At 32.4% G+C, this 18,219-nt stretch overlaps 2 protein-coding genes across 2 annotated transcripts in view; both read right to left on the reverse strand.

The window, feature by feature from the left end:
* The window catches only part of LOC126775352 (serine/threonine-protein phosphatase Pgam5, mitochondrial), a 68,850-nt gene that overhangs the window by 19,704 nt on the left and 30,927 nt on the right, over nucleotides 1-18,219 (reverse strand). The gene's annotated exons all lie outside the window — the stretch shown is intronic.
* Nucleotides 19-16,757, reverse strand: LOC126775356 (sodium/calcium exchanger regulatory protein 1-like). The gene is made up of 4 exons (XM_050497227.1): nucleotides 16,514-16,757; nucleotides 4,156-4,322; nucleotides 974-1,084; nucleotides 19-337 (listed from the first exon to the last, which is right to left on the reverse strand). The coding sequence occupies exons 1-4, from the start codon at nucleotides 16,581-16,583 to the stop codon at nucleotides 287-289; spliced, it is 399 nt and encodes a 132-aa protein (XP_050353184.1). The 5' UTR covers nucleotides 16,584-16,757; the 3' UTR covers nucleotides 19-286.

The following is an 18,219-nucleotide window of genomic DNA, read 5'->3' on the forward strand; positions in this document are numbered from 1 at the left end:
AGTGGATAAATGAAACAATTATTTATAATATTAAAAAAAACTTTATTTAAACATGCACTGAAAAACTTATACAACAGCTGTATCTTTAGACATTCAACATTCTTCTATCTTAACTTTGGCAATATACGAGCAACTCGTAGAACAATCCTCATGTTGTTAGCTTACAGTCCACAAGCGTTTTAATAAACCTAAATTATAATATGAAAATAGTTGTGCTAATGGGTATATATAAAATAATATAGGAAATAGCTAGAGGGCGCTGCCCCGCAGTCTTTTGAAGATTTTTTTATTGTACTTTGTACACTCTGGTGCAGGTGACGTCCTTAGCGGTCATCGTCTGAAAACAATTTAATTCAATTAATTTCTGAACACATATTGCCAATTTATATTAAAAATAAAATACTATTTGATATAATGCCTGTTGTAACTGGTTGTCTGTGGAAATCGATAGAAAAAAAGTTTATTTCCACTATCTTAATCTTATAATTCGTAAAAACTAATGTTATCCTTCAATACTTAAATATGTACAATATTACACATTTTAATCTGAAATGTGATTGGCCGACGACTGACGATGACACAAAAGGCAGCCAATGAGTGACAAGTATTTAGTCAGATTAGTTAAACTGAGTTTTGATCAGCGTTTCAGACATTGGAAGTAAAGTAATGCAGTTTAGGTAATGGGCTACCTGACGCTACGTTATGCTACCTCGTCAGATTCGCCCATAGACGTGAGCACTACAAGAAATATTAATTAATCTTTGTACTAAGTGCCCACTGGCGAACTAATTGTTAATCCCGAAACTATTGTTGCTTGACAGCAGACCAGGCAGTGGTATAGAACAGATATCGATAGTGGGTAGATATTGGAATTGCACAAAGTCCTATTACAAATTAAGGTACTTGTTTTTTATCTCAAATTCGTCAACTTTGTCGCTTTGTTCTTTTATTTAGTATATGCAAATATACTTACGGCCTTCATTTCTTCAGGGCCGAACTCCCTGATTAAGGTGACTATGATACCATCGCTTCCTGTTTGCACATGCTTCAAGTTGGAGCCTTCGAAAGTGCACACCGACTTCACCTGCAATTATATAATTAATATTGTTTTAGACGAGACTGATCATATTACACTAGAGGGGCAGTTCCTACAATGTGTAATGATTATCATAAAAGTGTGATTTGAATGGAAATAATAAATAAAACAAATAATTTTATCTGCTTAAAAAACAAAACCGCCTTCAATAAAATTCAAGCGCATAATAAATACCATCCTCTACTTCTTCACTCTTAAGACCAAATGGGAAGTATTGTGACCAACCCTACCCTGGAAGGACCCTACTGCTACTGCTGCTAGCTCTTCTAGCTACTTCTATGACAAGTTGTACAACACTATTCTTAGATAGTTAGAATGCGGATATTTTTTGATTGATTATCGTCTTCGTTTTTTATATTTGTGATAACGTATAACATTTTCGTAAATCGAAACATATTTAACGACATCGTAATAAAAATTCCTTTAAATTTCTATTAAACATCCTAATTATATAAGATAAAATATAGTTGGCGAGTTATAAAAAAAAACGAGAGGACAAGTCACTAAAAGCTAAACTATATACTAAAAAATAAAGGAATGGAGTAATGTTTATACTTTACGAACACAAATTTTTCATTGCTCGCGCTTCGCCTATTTACATAATTTTGTCCGCTTTGCTTGATTTTTATAGTTAAAGTTCCTTAGGATATTTTTATGGAAGTTTATGGCTCGTGTATAACTTTTCTTAATCATGGTCAAAATAACGTTGTTATTTTTTCAAATCTTATCAATAATTCCTGGTATTAGTGCGTGCAAATTCCTGACACAGAAACTTCAATATAGTGTCCCCTGTATAGATAAGGCGGTCGTAATCGGAGCCCAAGTACCCTTATCATATTCTGGCATTTTACCAGTATGGCAAGCTATAGTATAATATATATAATTATACATGTCTTTATTTTTTTTATTTCTCTATTTGTGTTTAAAATTCATCTCGTGCTTAACGGTGAAGGAAAACATCGTGAGGAAACCTGCATGTGTCTAATTTCATTGAAATTCTGCCACATGTGTATTCTACCAACCTGCATTGGAGCAGCGTGGTGGAATAAGCTCCAAACCTTCTCCTCAAAAGGGAGAGGAGGCCTTAGCCCAGCAGTGGGACATTAACAGGCTGTTACTTACTACATACATGTCTAAAGATACAACGCGCTTCGTCTGTTTTTGACAATGGCTATGAAATCGCCAAATATCGAATGATCTAATACGGGCAACAGATGAATAATAATGTTGTATTTCCCTAATAACGAATTACTCTAATTATTACGGAATGGAAACATCTAGTTCATTAGATTATATGTTTACAAAAATATAATAAATATATATACGTCAATATAAAGAAAAAAATATTTCAAGTACCTACTGATGTTTATACATTTAAAACATTAGAGCATCCTAAATCAAATTAAGCTTTGGAAGTTCAAAGCTTTTATTTTTATTTGTCTTAATACTTCGCTCAGGTACAAACATTCCACGAAGATTCTACCGGTTTACAAACGAAATTTTAAGAATACAGTCTTGATTTTTTGTTCCTAAGCCTTATTTTGAAATTGGTAACCGACTGGTTCCTTAATATATATATTTATTTTACCGCACTCATATAAACCTGAAGCGTTTGTTTGTCTGTTTAATCATCATAGGACACACTACTACAAATTATTATATAAATAAATATTTGGTTTTTTAGAAGCTCATTTATTGAGAAAAGTTATAAACATCATATCATCAAACTACGACCCGTGGGGCGGATTAGAGACGTTGAACGCAGGTAAAACCGTGTAGGACAGCTAGTTGATATAATAAAGCTGGAGAGATGAGCGTATTCCTTTGGATTTGAAAAAAAAATGGTTTAAATGACTCTTATAAATAAGATTATAAGGTAAACAATAGCATGATGCCATTCCGAGAAAGATTAAGGTAAGCAGGTGATGTTATGTATAATCTGATTTTAATGCAGCAGTGAAACCGCGGGCCAAAATATAGGCTATTAAAGTAAATAAATAACATCTTATGTTAATCATATTAAGTAAATGACTCGGCTGTTTCTGCAGCCGTATAAGTACTGTTTATCTGAAAGATAAATTGATCTATGATCTAACTGGGATCGTTTAAGATATTAAGAATAACCCGCATTACCAAAGCGCTGCCAGTTGAAGTTGGACTGAGCCAAGATAACCCTAATAGGTACAATGTTGGTGTCTTCAAATGCAGAGTAAACAGGTTTCTTATGGGTAAGCGTGCTACATCTTTTTTACTGGTGGCTTTTTTTTTACTGGTGGTAGGGCTTTGTGCAAGCTCGTCTGGGTAGGTACCACCCACTCATCAGATATTCTACCGCAAAACAGCAATACTTGATATTGTTGTTCCGGTTTGAAGGGTGAGTGAGCCAGTGTAATTACAGGCACAAGGGACATAAAATCTTAGTTCCCAAGGTTGGTGGCGCATTAGCTATAAGCGATGGTTGACATTTCTTACAATGCCAATGTCTAAGGGCGTTTGGTGACCACTTACCATCAGGTGGCCCATATGCTCGTCCACCTTCCTATTCTATAAAAAAAAAAAATCTTAGACCGTGTCGATGCTTAACATCAGGCAAGTCAACGGTCAAACGCTGGCCCAAACAATAGCCCAAACCTATGACTTAAGAGGCGTGTGTGACTTTTAGGCCTGTTACTTTTTTATACTATTAATTATTTACTTAGACTGGTTATGTCGATTTAAGAATATCGATTTAAGAAATAATATATAAGCTGCTTTAACGACAAACGATGTATTCGATGTATTTTAATATGCATTCTTACTTTTTAATCAGGTACTGAAAATCTGAAGGTAGACTCGGATTAGAAACTTATATATACTCAAAAATATAATGTGAATACTCAGAGCTCCTTGTAACAGTGTAAATATAAGAGACAATAGATGAATGCACTGTCCAACACAAACTCAAACCGGCTTAGTCAGATATGTTTAGATATAGCAATAAGTACATTACCTAACTATTAACTTTGGTCAAATAAAAATAATAATTAAAAGTGTGTATAATAAATAGGGGAAAAGTATACCTTAGCGCCATCAGCACGCTCCTCATCGAACTCTTCGCCGGGCTTGAACTTCATCTCCGTGGTCTTGAAGGTGGACGACGTGACAAGTACAAAGGAGTCGCCATCTTGACGGAGCTCCACTGTCGGTGTCACAGCGTTCGCGGCCTTACGGGTGATGAGGCCAACGCCTGAAAATAAATATAATTATTTCGATCAAGTTTTAGTTGCAAAAAAAATAATATTTAAAACAAATATTTACAAATAAAATCGAAAAAATAATCTAGTAGTTTGCTCGGAAAGGTTTAAAAGTCCGCGATGTTGACGTGACTCAGTTCGAATCACGGCAGGTGCAACATGAAAAAATCTGGGTTAAAACCTGGATCTAGACATAAATATTCAATAATATACTTATTGTCATTCTTATATAATTTTTCAGTAATTATTGATATAATATGTACCAATTTGTTTCATAAATTCATCAAAATTCTTAGAAGATACAAGTTTGTATTTTTTCCCGTTATATTGAAACATTTTATTCACTAATGCGAAACTATCCTGTTTACATTTACAGGTTTCATTGACGGATCATTACTTCTGAGACATTTAAAAAAATGTAACACGGTGCTATTCGTAACCACAGATTATAAATTATAAATAAGAAACTAGAAAAAGTTTAATGAGAGTTCGCACCAAAGAGGTTTCTACAAGACGGTTTCATAAAATTTTACTGCAGTAACTATTTATTGTTTATCAACTGTAAATGTAATGTATATACTTTAAAACAATATTATAATTAAATAAAAAATTATGCCAACACAATCTTACATTATCTTTTTTGGATCTAAATTAATTTAATTCTTCTTTTAAATAACGATTGCGTTTCAGTGACTTTCTTCTATATTTTTTTTAAAAAATCCGATACTACAAAATAGCTAAAGATAGAACAGCATTGGCCCAGAGAGGAAACCTACGTACTGTGTCGGATGAATTTATGTCACATGGGTGGACATGTGGAGTCCAGTAGTAGGACACTTATAAGCTGTTAATAGTAGCATTTATTTTTAAAGTTAATATTTCTTAAAACCTAGATAAAGTGTAACCTTAATAATATTCTTAGTACGTTGCAATGCAATATAACTGCCCACAAAGTGCATCTCAATGAAATAATGTATCCATCCATCATTGATATTTCTTAGAAGTAAATAACCACTAACGAGTCCCAAGTGGCTTATCCGCACTGCCGCATTCTTTTGCTATGCGTTGGATTACATCGGGAATATGAAAATTTACACGCAAAAAAGGTTTTATTGTAGCCGATTATTCAATTACTATTTTTTTCCATTTATGTGCGACATAGATAATACAAAATTTTGAAACGTAAAACGCGTAAAAAATAAGTTATGTCGTAACGACACATAGCATTATGTCAAGTATATTATGTAGACCAATAAAATTATTCTATATCATTATTATCTATACACATGAGTATAAAAGGCTGCCTACCTGATTATTATCCTGACTAGCTTAGCCTCGTGAGAAGATGATAATCAGTCAGAATTAACACCCCACAGCTTAAGCTACTAGATTAGAGACTGAATTTTGTAATGTAAAGTTCGTATTAAAATGTAGTTTTTAGCGTGTTCTGCACCCGTATTATTATGTTTACAGCGATGACTTTGCGACGCAAGTACAGCATTATAACTTATAATTAGGTAAGTGATATCACAAAGAATGTTAAGGATAATATTATAGTTTTCGTCGAACCATAACAATAGTATTTCACACATTCGTACACATAAACCTGACCTACCTGCATAATAATAGATGCATGGTCTTAAATTACATTGATATTTAAAATTTAATCGTATTGCCGTGATTGCAAGCTAGAGACTTGGGGTTCTGGAAAATATAATTTTTATTAAATAAATACGCTCAAAACATCGTTCTGTACTAGGAAAACTAAATGTGTGAAAATATGATAGACGCTACATAAATAAAACTACCCAGATATTCTCATTCATATTTTAAGCGTAATTTTAAATGTTATCTTGACTAATGGCCTTCTTCAACTACGATTAAAAATTCATTGATTTTTATATCTATATATAAAATTAAAAAATAAAACCTCACGACCACCGAACACGGTCGTCTTTATATAATAATTAAGTTTTAAGAATCATTACATTCGTTCCGTTTCGTTCGTATTGAGTGAACAACCGATATACAGTTTGACAAATCAAACATTTGCTTTTATATATAAATTCAAAATTTAATGGACCAAAGCTAAAAAAAAATCATTTCTAACAGTCGATTGCTCTGAACTCTGTCCTATATAAAAATAGCTATTCTAATCAAATCGATATTTTAATTACTGATAAATAAATCGATTAAAATTTTCCTGAATAAATATGTGTATATGTTTAATATTTGTGAATATATATTTTTATAACGTTTACCTCCCTACCGTTGGCTAGGTAATATTTCGAGCAATAACATCCGCTGAACCTCAATATTACTCATAAGCCAATGTTACGAGTTATAAAATAAACCAGGGCTTTGTTAAAGTTAATTTACATAACATTAAATATTACAGCAGAAAATTTTAGTCATAATGGTCTGTGACAATTCAACATCATCAAGCGTTAGACTGAATTGTTGCCCTATTGTAATCACTTATCACAACAGCGCATAGATGAATCGATACGATACGATGTGTCATTGGTCGGTTTGTGGGCGCGGTGCTCTCTGATTGGCTGTTACTACATGGCCCCATACAACGTCAAGGCCGACGACCTTTAAATTGGAGCGATTTTTCAATTGAAAATCCATTTATTTTGAAGTTTTTGTAATGATTCATGAGTTATGTCTACAGAAATCGAGTGTCTAAAATATCGGTTTTTATATTGCGTTTCATGTATCATTGACCATTTTACGATATTTTAAAACAATGTTAATAAATCTTACTTTTTAATAATACGTATTATTGACGATTTTAAATACTTAACTATTTATTTCGATATAACTTAAGTTTATATTGTAACCTTTTTAAATGATATATTAGTTTTACTGGGAAGCATGAAGTTACCTACGGGTTAGGTGCAAGGTACAAAGTGCTAAACGTGTTTTATCTTTTCAGTGATAAAATAGTCGTTAAACTGTCGAGTTTACCTTAAGCTGTGTCAGATAACGACACTTATTACTTTAAAAAAATATGGTACAGATAAATCAAAAAGTTTCAACGCGCCCACATAAATAAAAAAAAAAAAATAGTAAACTCGATATCACTCACTGAACACTAATAATAACACTCATAATTACAAAAGACTAAAACCTATTTGCTATAATATATGATTAGAAAAACAAGTTTATTTTAAACATACAGATAATAATAATAAGGTAAATAAATCATATTATGCAGTCTATTTATACTTGTTGGCGCGTCCACCGACGACACAGTTGACAAAGTACAGTGGACATTGATCCTACATCTTATTTAAGAATCTTTAATCTCGAAATAAATACAACATTACATTACATTTCTACGTAATATTTAAATAGTAGTTAATTAAGTTATTATAATAACCTCATAATAGTCTATATATAAACCATTGATACATTTTTTTAAAATTATATTTATTACTAGCGGCCCGCGCCGTCTACGTCCGGGTTAAACAATCTATCTTCGTAGTTATTTTATAGGAAAAGTATCAAATAATGTAAACAATATATCAAAACCTTGGTTACGTTATTGCAATTTTCGTAGGATTTCAATTAAAAAAAAACTAAAATACAGCCTATGCTACTCGCTGTTAATGAAGTTCTCTGCATGTGAAAGAATTATTAAAATCGGTTTAGTAGTTTTCGAGTCTATCCATTACAAACAAACATACAAAAAATCAAATCATATATTAGTATAGTCATACTCAACAGTATAATATAATATATAATTAACGTTTGTATAGAAATAATAAAGGTCGATTTATTATATGTTTCTAATAAATCACAATTATTGAAACGTTTAAAATAATCGTTATTTTTATTAGTTTATTTTCTAGAAAGTCGAGTCGTAATATATTATCTTCCATTGCAATTTATATGAGGAAATAGTTGCTATTATTGTAAATAGCATTTAGTTACTTTTAATATATGTGTGGGTATGACAACTCTGAAATACATTTCCTGGTAGCATGGTATCATAATCTTATATTCAAACTAAGTAAAGTAAAGTAACAGCCTGTTAATGTCCCACTGCTAGACTAAGGCCTTCTCTCCCTTTTGAGGAGAAGGTACTGCCTAAGTACGAGAATGTTATCAAAGTAACAGCATGTAAAACTGTCCCACTACTGGGCCTCTCTTCTTTTGATAATATGCAGTTATCCTTACGACAAATTACTACCTTCGTACGAGAGATAAATAACAAATACAATTTATTAAATGAAAATTCAGCGGTGCTTGCTCATTTTTAATTCGCAATCCTCGGTTCATATTGACTTCCACCCATTGGGTTATCTTAGTATGCTAGTATAATATATTAGTTTAAACAATATGACACTCATTATGTCACATCATATCCAAAGCAAACCACATGGTAAACCACTAAAACAGTCTTGAATTTCAATCTAAATATAACAAATGCATTAAATACTACACTCGTTTTTAAATGTGTAGCGAAATTACCGCGTAGGTTTACAAAGTGCGGGTAGGGCTTATTGCCACCAGCAGTTTATTATCGCTTCACTAAACATCAATACTTTGCTTTGCTGTGCTCCGTTTTGAAGGGTGAGTGACCCAGTATAATTGCAGCGATAAGGATTATAACAACTTAAATCCTACGCTTGATTATGTCTTGATAGTGTGCATGTATTTATACCCATCTAGGTACAATAGAAGTGACCATTTACCATAATATAGCTGAATTGCTATTCGGCTTTATTAAAATAATTTAAGAAAAAATGCAGATTATGTTGTTTAGGTTTTATCCAAGCGTTCTGAATTTTGGCGGATAAAAGTTTAAAGAATTTATTTCTCATAAAGAATTACAGAAATTCACTTATTTATAATAGAAAATATTTTTGAAGTATTTTCTATTATATTATATCATATATAAATTCATAATGATATTGAGCAGCGTAGTGGAATAAGCTCCAAACCTTCTCCTCAAAAAGGGAGAGGCCTAAGCCCAGCAGTGGGACATTATCAGGCTGTTACTGTACTGTACTGTACATTGTCCAAATGTCCGACACAAAGCTTTAAGTATATTGATCGGTAATCACAAATGGATACTATTCATTAACAGAATCGCATACATTTTCGTATGCAAGTGAGTCAGACACCGGACAAGGGGTCATCTCGACCGTCTCGGATCTTATTGACTGAATTGAAGTTGATTGCTGTCCATTTGCCGGCAATTGTCGTTGACCAATAGGAGGAAATCACACAAGTATGCCGGGATATTCTCATGCGAACATAATTACTTGATAGGACCGTACGACTTATTGGTTTTGTTATCTATTTAAAGCTTCCGATAAAGCTATTCTAATGAATCGCTATTATTCGCGAATTAACTTATTATATTCTCGTTGGCGGTGAGCACTTGAAAGTGGTGAGCAATTTAAGATTGACGCATTTGAAAGCAAAGGTCGTCTTACGTAGGTCATTCTAGCTACTACGTCGTTGGTCTAGTGAGCTAGTACGGAGCTGAAGATCAGGATATCCTAGTTTCAAATCCCAGATTGGGCCGATTAGGATTTTGTTGAGGAATTATTGTTTCCGAAAAGCATAAGCATATTGCGCCTGATCTCTCTTGTGGTCAAATTAGATTTTGGCAGTTACTACCATCACCGTCATAAGGGGGTGGAATATAGAGTGTGCAGTGTTTTAAACTATACCTGTGCACAATAGATCCTTCAAAGATGACTTTCTCTGTTTTGCCACTGTGCAATGTAGATAAAAAAGCCATAAATTGGTTGGCAATTTTAATTTATAGTACTATAAGCACCTTGACATTAATTAATGGTTACTCTCCAATGTTGCCACACAACAAAATAAAATCGTATGTAATTATGCGTTTTTTAGTATTTAGTGTACCTTGTATCCAAAGAAGGCAATAAATAATAAATGAATATTATTTTTAAGTTTCCAATATTTATATATCATATATCTACTTGTACATTATATCGGTTCGTATGTCACGCCATAAGCTTTCATTATCAGCCGCTTTATAATTGATCTTATCAGTATCTAAAAATACCCTTATCGGTTCTGGCTTGTACCTTCATAGGGAACATTCAACATTATTATGTTGTACTTTAGACTATAAAAATGAAATACGTATGCACTAGTTTATTTCATAACACGTTACTATTGTGAATTGAAACATTAAAGCATTCGTTGGTAATAATTATGTCCAGCTAACCAATTTCATCCATTGCGCCAACTCGTAAGACACTAGCCATCTGCGCAGAGTATTTTATAGTGGAAATGTGTGTGCACAAGCACAAGTTCACTCTCTATTCCTTTACTCTCGTGATCCGATGGAACGACAATCCGACACGACTGAAAAGAGTTCATGCGCAAAACTAAAGGCTTTACGTGCCCTCCGAGGAATGGGATTGTAAACATTTCCAACTTCCAGATTCTGAGCTCCTACTGAGAATCTTCGACGGAAAACCCAATAACTTTTATTGGCCCGACCTGGGGTTTGAACCCAGGACCTCGGGATCTGCGGCCTTATAATCTTACCACTAGACCAACGAGGCAGTCGTAATAAACAAAATACCAAGTTTATAGTCCTAGTATAAATATTGTGTTATTGAGTCATTGAATTTGCAATGAAAATTAGCGGTCCTGTACAAAAACGTACATTTTATTTTAAATATCACGTTTTGTGAGTACAAGTCTTATATCGTGATATACAATTTGCGATTATTGAAGTGATGAAGTTAAATTCATGGTAATAATATCGTCAACAAGATAAAAATCGAGTGATAAATAGTAACTAGCTATTGTATACGTTTCTAAACGTTAAAATACTTAGATATATTAACCCATTAAATTAAAAAAACCTAAAATATCATCGTTCAGTTTAATAGAATTTCTTAAAACGTGTCTTTTTTGTCTTAGGTCAGAATATTTTGATCAACGCCGAAATAAGTTTTACTTTAAACTTAAAATTACTAAATGGCCAGAGTTACTCGTGATTCATTGTTTTGTCGCACAAAAAAGGTTGAATTACGGCTGTGCAGTTTAATCTTTAATCTGCATGTGGGATGAATTTGATATCTCGATCAAGTTTAGAGATATTCGCTCATATCATATTGCACACCGCACGATGCCCGCAACGTGAAACAGATATTTGTTAACATTTCACAAACAAACTTGGATCAATATTTACGAAATCTAAATTATTATCATTCACATGCCCTTATCCCATTTTGTTGGGATCCGTTTTTTTTTTTATAGAATAGGAAGGCGGACGAGCATATGGGCCACCTGATGGTAAGTGGTCACCAAACGCCCTTAGACATTGGTATTGTAAGAAATGTTAACCATCGCTTACATTACCAATGCGCCACCAACCTTGGGAACTAAGATGTTATGTCCCTTGTGTATCAGTGTGGTTTTTTATAACACTCAAAGAAAAAGGCAGGTTGATGGCCTTCCTTGGAAATCATTTTGCAGGTGGCATAGTAGTCCCGCTACCATGCTTTGTCACTTTTATCGTTTGTTATACCTATGCTTACCATGGGTAAAAACTAAGTGATGGTGGTATTAGGCGCACCCGCTTAGCAACATCAACAGTACAAAACCGTAAGTTACTCTCGCGGATGCCGTGTCCATTTTACTTTAGCGAAAACCATACGGAAACTAAACATTTATCATGATCGTAATTATTCAAATCAGAATCATCGGCTTTCTAAGCCGTAATTAACTAAATTATCGTGTGATGACAAATCATTTTTAGCGCCTACATGTAACCCGGGTTGCCAGGTATTCTGTATCCATCCGGACAGTTCGATTTTTTTTCATATTGCCTCTGGGTGAAAAAGTAAAAGAATATCCATTTTCTTTTAATTGTAACAGTTTTTTCTATATTTTATGAAACATTTGTTGTCAATGTACTCTTCAATTAAAATGAAAAAATACATATATATTTACGTTTTAATCGATACTAGTCTCAAATTGATTGCCTATTTCCTTCTTATCGCTTTCCTTGTTCTTTACTATAAAATATTGATACTCAATAAAATTTTATAATATATATTTTATTTTCATTCATATAAAAATTACAACGGGCACGGCAAATATCAAGTTATATTGTCAGGGTTTTTTTTAAATTTTATCAAACTTTAGATCATTATATATCAAAAAAAGTGTAGGATGTTTAATGTTATTTCTATTTGACAAGTACCTATATTAAATTAAAAAAAATATATACATCCAACGCTCTGTAATGTAATGTCATATGAGTCATGATCATTGTAGACAAAAAATATACGTTTTTAGCGTCGTCTGAGAGGAAACGAACGATCTCCGTGAAATAGCTTTTTTTATCTCCGTCACACTCGTGTGAATACACTTCTTGTGCATATTTTGTTACTTCAATCACGATATCGGTATTAACAAAATTATATTATTAGTGTTAGGAAAAAACTATAGATTCAGCGTTTATGTACGCGGACCAGGTTTCAGAATTTTTACGGATAACATTAATTTAAACATTAAATACTATATATGCATATTTTATAATATAAACCGCTTTTTTATTTCAAATTTCGAACACCTTACAACAAGGGTAAGTTCAAAAGAAGTTTGTGTATATTCTTAGTGTAGATATCTGTAAATTTATTTCTTCTAAATACGACTGGACTGAACACAATCTCCAGTAATAATCCTGATACTTAACAGCACAGTTTCACCTTATTAATTATTCGATTCGATAATTCGATTCAGTAGATTTTTAAGACTTAGCGTTGGAGTAGACGCGTTCTGGAGTGGATACCACGCTTTGGCAAACGTAGCGTAGGACGCCCTCCAGCTAGGTGGAGTGACGATACACGCAAGGTGGCTGGCAGCGGTTGGAGATTAAGAGCTGAAAATCGAGCTCAGTGGCGTGCCATTGGAAAGACCTATGTCAAGCAGTGGACGCGAAAAGGATGATGATGAGATTTTTAAGGTACTTATGAAGTATGTGATTATTGTATTGTTAAATTGGAAGTAAATTGTAAAGTAAATTGTTGATATAAATTATATATATATTATAATCAACGATTTACAATTCATCGAGTTTATGAAAAATATTTAAGGAAATTTTGGATAACACGAAATATGTTTAGTACAGAGATGGCCTGGTTGTTAGAACGCGTGAATCTTAACCGATGATCGTGGGTTCAAACCCGGGCAAGCGCCACTGAATTTTTATGTGTTTAATTTGTGTTTATAATTCGTCTCGTGCTTGACGGTGAAAGAAAACATCGTGAGGAAACCTGCATGTGTCTAATTTCATTGAAATTCTGCCACATGTGTATTCTACGCATTGGAGCAGTGTGGTGAAATAAGCTCCAAACCTCTCCTCAAAAGGGAGAGGAGGCCTTAGCCCAGCAGTGGGACATTAACAGGCTGTTACTGTTACTGTACTTTATTTAGTGTTATGGTTGAATTATAATTGAATAATTCATACGGAATAGCACAAAGACGTCTATAGATCAGAACAAGCAAGACTATTACTGATAAATATACGTATTTGTGATTCATTCAGCAACATTACAGAGTAACCTTTGTACTGTATCAATAACTTTTTATAATTCCTCACATAAATTACATACATTTAAATTGTCGTTTATCGAACTTGTTGATATCATACGTATAATTTGACTGGTTTTTTTTTTTTAAATTAAGTATTTTGTGTTTTTTTTTTATTTTACTTTTACGTTTTCTATTACTAACATATTGATATGCGTGAAACTGTAATGCTTCTTATAACGAGTTTAGTGATGTTTTAACTATGATACGATTTACATACTATATTGCCTTGCTAAATGAATAAATTCTTAGAAGTCATATAAATTACTATGACAATATTTGTTACGTAAATATTATTTTTATTAGATTACTTATTATTAATTATATTCATATGAAGTCGTAATGCGTCACGCGACGCCAATGCTAGCCAAATAGGAATTTCAGTTATGTTTATTATCTCTGTTATATATAAATCGATTAATCACCTTCAAAATCTTACAATGTATCTAGCCTAACATTTATAGATGAATATAATAACCTATAATTTCTTCGACAGTAACGAAAAACGAACAATGAGTATCGACTGGTGGTAGGACTTTGCTTTATTACTGTCCACCGTGTTCCAGTTTTCAAGATGAGCGTGTCACCGAAATTAGTTCACGAGACAAAACATCTCAGATCCCATGCTTGGCTGTGTGTTGATACTAAATGATTGGCATGTCGCCCTGCCAATATAAATGAAATTGAAAACATACGTGAGAAAAATATACATGGTAACAGTCCATATCAATATGTTTGACAAATTTATTTTGTATCACAAAGCATATTACATTTGTCAAGGTGCTTCAATTTCCATGTTTACATAATTTGGTGCTTTGAGTTCAAAGACCTTACCAACGACCATTATAACAGAACTACATGTTTGAAATTCTATTTACGAACTAGAATTGCTTTTTTATTATAGATATATATTTTTTGTTTGTTACAAATATTCGTGAGAAACTTATTGTTAGTATATGTTTTTGTTCGATTTTCTTGATCGATTTATAATTTAATTACTGCTGAATCATTCATAAATTAGTCTATTGTTTAGTTAACTGTAATATATGTATTTGAATGCCGCGTTGGTCTAGTGGCTATATGTAAAGCCGCGGACCCGGATGTCCTGGGTCCAAATCCCAGGTAGGGCCAATGAAGTTATTGGGTTTTTCTTTCGAAAATTCTCAAAAGCAGCCCGGAGTCTGGATGTTGGAAGTGTGTACAATCCCGTGCCTCGGAAAGCACGTAATGCCGTTGGTTCTGCGCCTGAACTCTTTCCGGTCGTATCGGATTGCCGTCCCATTGGATTACGAGAGTTAGGGAATAGAGAGTGCACCTGTGTTTGCGCACACATTTGTGCACTATAATATGTCCTGCGCAGTTGGCTAATCTTAAAATTCGCCGCCGTGGCCGAAATCGGTCTGTAGGACCTTATGTATTATACAAAATTAATATTTAAATATCACTTTTATAAAAAAAATGTATAAAATTATAAATTTAAATTTTCATATATGTACATGTGCTAATTTGCGATAACTAACATAATGCTAATGATAAGAGGAACAGCTATTTGACTAACAACGCGTCTTACAAACACTAAGTTAAAATACTGAAATATATTTATAAATGATACTGTGTCTACAATCTACATACTAAATTACCTTAAAAGATATCAAAAAATACGACCCCTTTATTCTATCAGCACTTAACATAACTAATACTTTATTTAATATTTAAAGATTATAGTATTAACATTTTTTATTAACATCATTACATTTTTCATCGTTAGCAATATCATGTTGAAAGAAAATAACTTCCATGATTATCCGAAAAGAACCTAAATTGTGGAATTCCTACAAGAATATTTTAGTAAAAGGTATTTTGTGTTTTATATAACATGTTTTTTTTTTAATTTAAAAATACAACATACGTTTATCGTAAAAAAATCATAATTTATTTCAATTACAAATGAAAAATGCGTATTGCATCTTGCTGATAGATTCTCATAAATATTTCGGAACAACTTGCGATGTTGGTACTAAAAAATAAAATACGGTAATTCAAATATTATATCGTAAATCACTTCGTGAGTAGTAGTTTATGTTTAAAAATTATATTTGTAATATTATAATAATATTCAATACATTTTACAATTCCCCCTTCTTACTGGTTAAAAAAGACATATTGCAAAATATGGTAATTAGTATGTTGCTCCTAATAAAAATGTTTTTTTTTTTTTAATTTACACGCAGAACTGATGATTTTAATTTATGAATATCTAGATTAACTTTTTAATTAAAATATATTCATTGGCTGCAAGCATACGATTAACGGTTACACCCATTACTCATAATTAATTCTGGGTAAAAAGATGAAATTTCTTTAAAATAATAGCGTGAAAACGCATTTAATATAGTGGGATATTGATAAGAAATTATATAAGGTTACCTGAAACGTTTAAGACGAAATAATCAAGTGTGGGTACACCGAAGGAACCACAAAAAAAAACTGGTGTGGCTCACGAGCGAAAGCCGGCCGGCATCGATTTCTCCTCAGAAATATTTTTGAAATATGCAGTTATTTACAGAATAAAACTCACCAATAGCCTTCATGAACTCATCGAAGTTCTCCGAGGAGACCATTTTGTATTTCTTGCCAACGAACTCCATTTTTTTTTAAATGTAAGTTTTATTTGTTGAGTGAAAACGAACGTGTTAGCGCTTTACCGGCTAAAACTAGAATGGCGATAAGTCGATAACTCTCGTCAGCGTCGGTCGGGTGGATTCGTTTCATGAGCATGCGTATTGAACGAATGGAACGCGACCGAACGACCGAACGACCGAATGACCGGACGAGGCGAATGAACTAATAAAAGATAGGGTAAAGCTGCGAGATAAAGACTGCGTCTGCTATAATGGTTATGTAGGTATGCATATGTATATAATAAAGGATCCCTTACCTGATATTACCTTAGTATTTCGTTTTGCGATTGAATCAAATATTTTCAAGCATTTTAAAGCTTAAGTAACAAAGTTAATAAATAAATTATTTAAGTATGTGTTAATAAAATTTAAATTATTATTTATTTTATTTAAATTTTTTGGATAACAAAAAATGTATTCTCGCCAAACCTTTACTTTTATTTTTTGTGTCTGTCACTAAGAGCTCGTTCTATATCGTATCTCATTTCGTTAAATTGGTATAATGCCTAATCATCATAAAGTCAAAGTAAAGTCATGTTTGTCTTTATTTGTCTTCGATACCAAATAATCAACGTGCGATAGTAATCGTAAATGCACAAAGAAATGGGAGTATTATACGTACTTATAAACATTTTGCAAACATTACGCGGCTATTGATTCTAACACGATAATTCTTTTAAATTTACTACTTGCGAATAAAATTGACGGACAGACATTAGAAGTATTATTATTGTGTTTTTGTTACCACCTAATAAATGTATGTATTATAAAACTTACTACAAGTAAGTTTTATTTAATTTTTGGTTAACGTTTTTTATGGAATAATTCTAATCCGAGAAAATGAAAGAGTGTCCTTTGGGAATGCGCATAAAGCCATTATCATATACGTCCAAAATCCTCGTGAATGAAGTTAAGCTTATATTTGTATATTTATTATTAGATGTTCTTCATCTTCGTCCGCTCCATGACAGAAGCCGTAGTCCTTTTGAAACACGTTGAATATTATTCGAGAAATAACATCAATGAAACTGGTTTATATAACATTAATATTAATAACACTTACCTTAGGCTTAAATAATAATAATAGTTCTTATATACATCAGATATTTAATTATTTTTATTATAAGCGTCTACAACTATGAGTAGGTAATTATTATATTTTTTTTAGTTCAAATCAATTTGTTATTGCTTATGATGGTGAAATGTACAATTTAAGAGGACTAAAATGATGTTGATTCTATTCAAGTTCATTATCAATTTACACTTTTAATTTTTGTTCGTATTTATTTTTTAAAGTTACTCGAAAATGTAACAATTTTAAATTACGAAAGTTGTAACAAGAATAGATTAAAAAACTTTTTTTTTTAATTATTATCATATTTTGTTGTCAGCCTGCAAATGTCTGATGTCATGCACATTGGTAGGTACAGTGTACATCTCGTCTCGTTATCTTTAGTGCATTATGGGTATCCGTTGATTAGGGCTTAAGATAACCGTGGTTACAAGCGGTTAAACATGGCATAAAACAAAAGGACTTTTCTTCCAATCTGATGATAGCTATACCGGAATTACAAGGTTATATATTTTTAATTTTTTATCTGTG

The sequence above is a fragment of the Nymphalis io genome, chromosome 18 (genome assembly GCF_905147045.1).
Source record: "Nymphalis io chromosome 18, ilAglIoxx1.1, whole genome shotgun sequence".
NCBI classification, from domain to species: Eukaryota; Metazoa; Arthropoda; class Insecta; order Lepidoptera; family Nymphalidae; genus Nymphalis; species Nymphalis io.

Coding starts and splice junctions, on each gene's coding strand:
- LOC126775356 (XM_050497227.1), bottom strand. CDS start 16,583: ATGGAGTTCGTTGGCAAGAAATACAAAATGGTCTCCTCGGAGAACTTC. Junction 4,323..16,513: donor TGAGTTCATGAAGGCTATTG/GTGAGTTTTATT, acceptor ATTTATTTTCAG/GCGTTGGCCTCATCACCCGT. Junction 338..973: donor GCCCTGAAGAAATGAAGGCC/GTAAGTATATTT, acceptor AATTGTTTTCAG/ACGATGACCGCTAAGGACGT.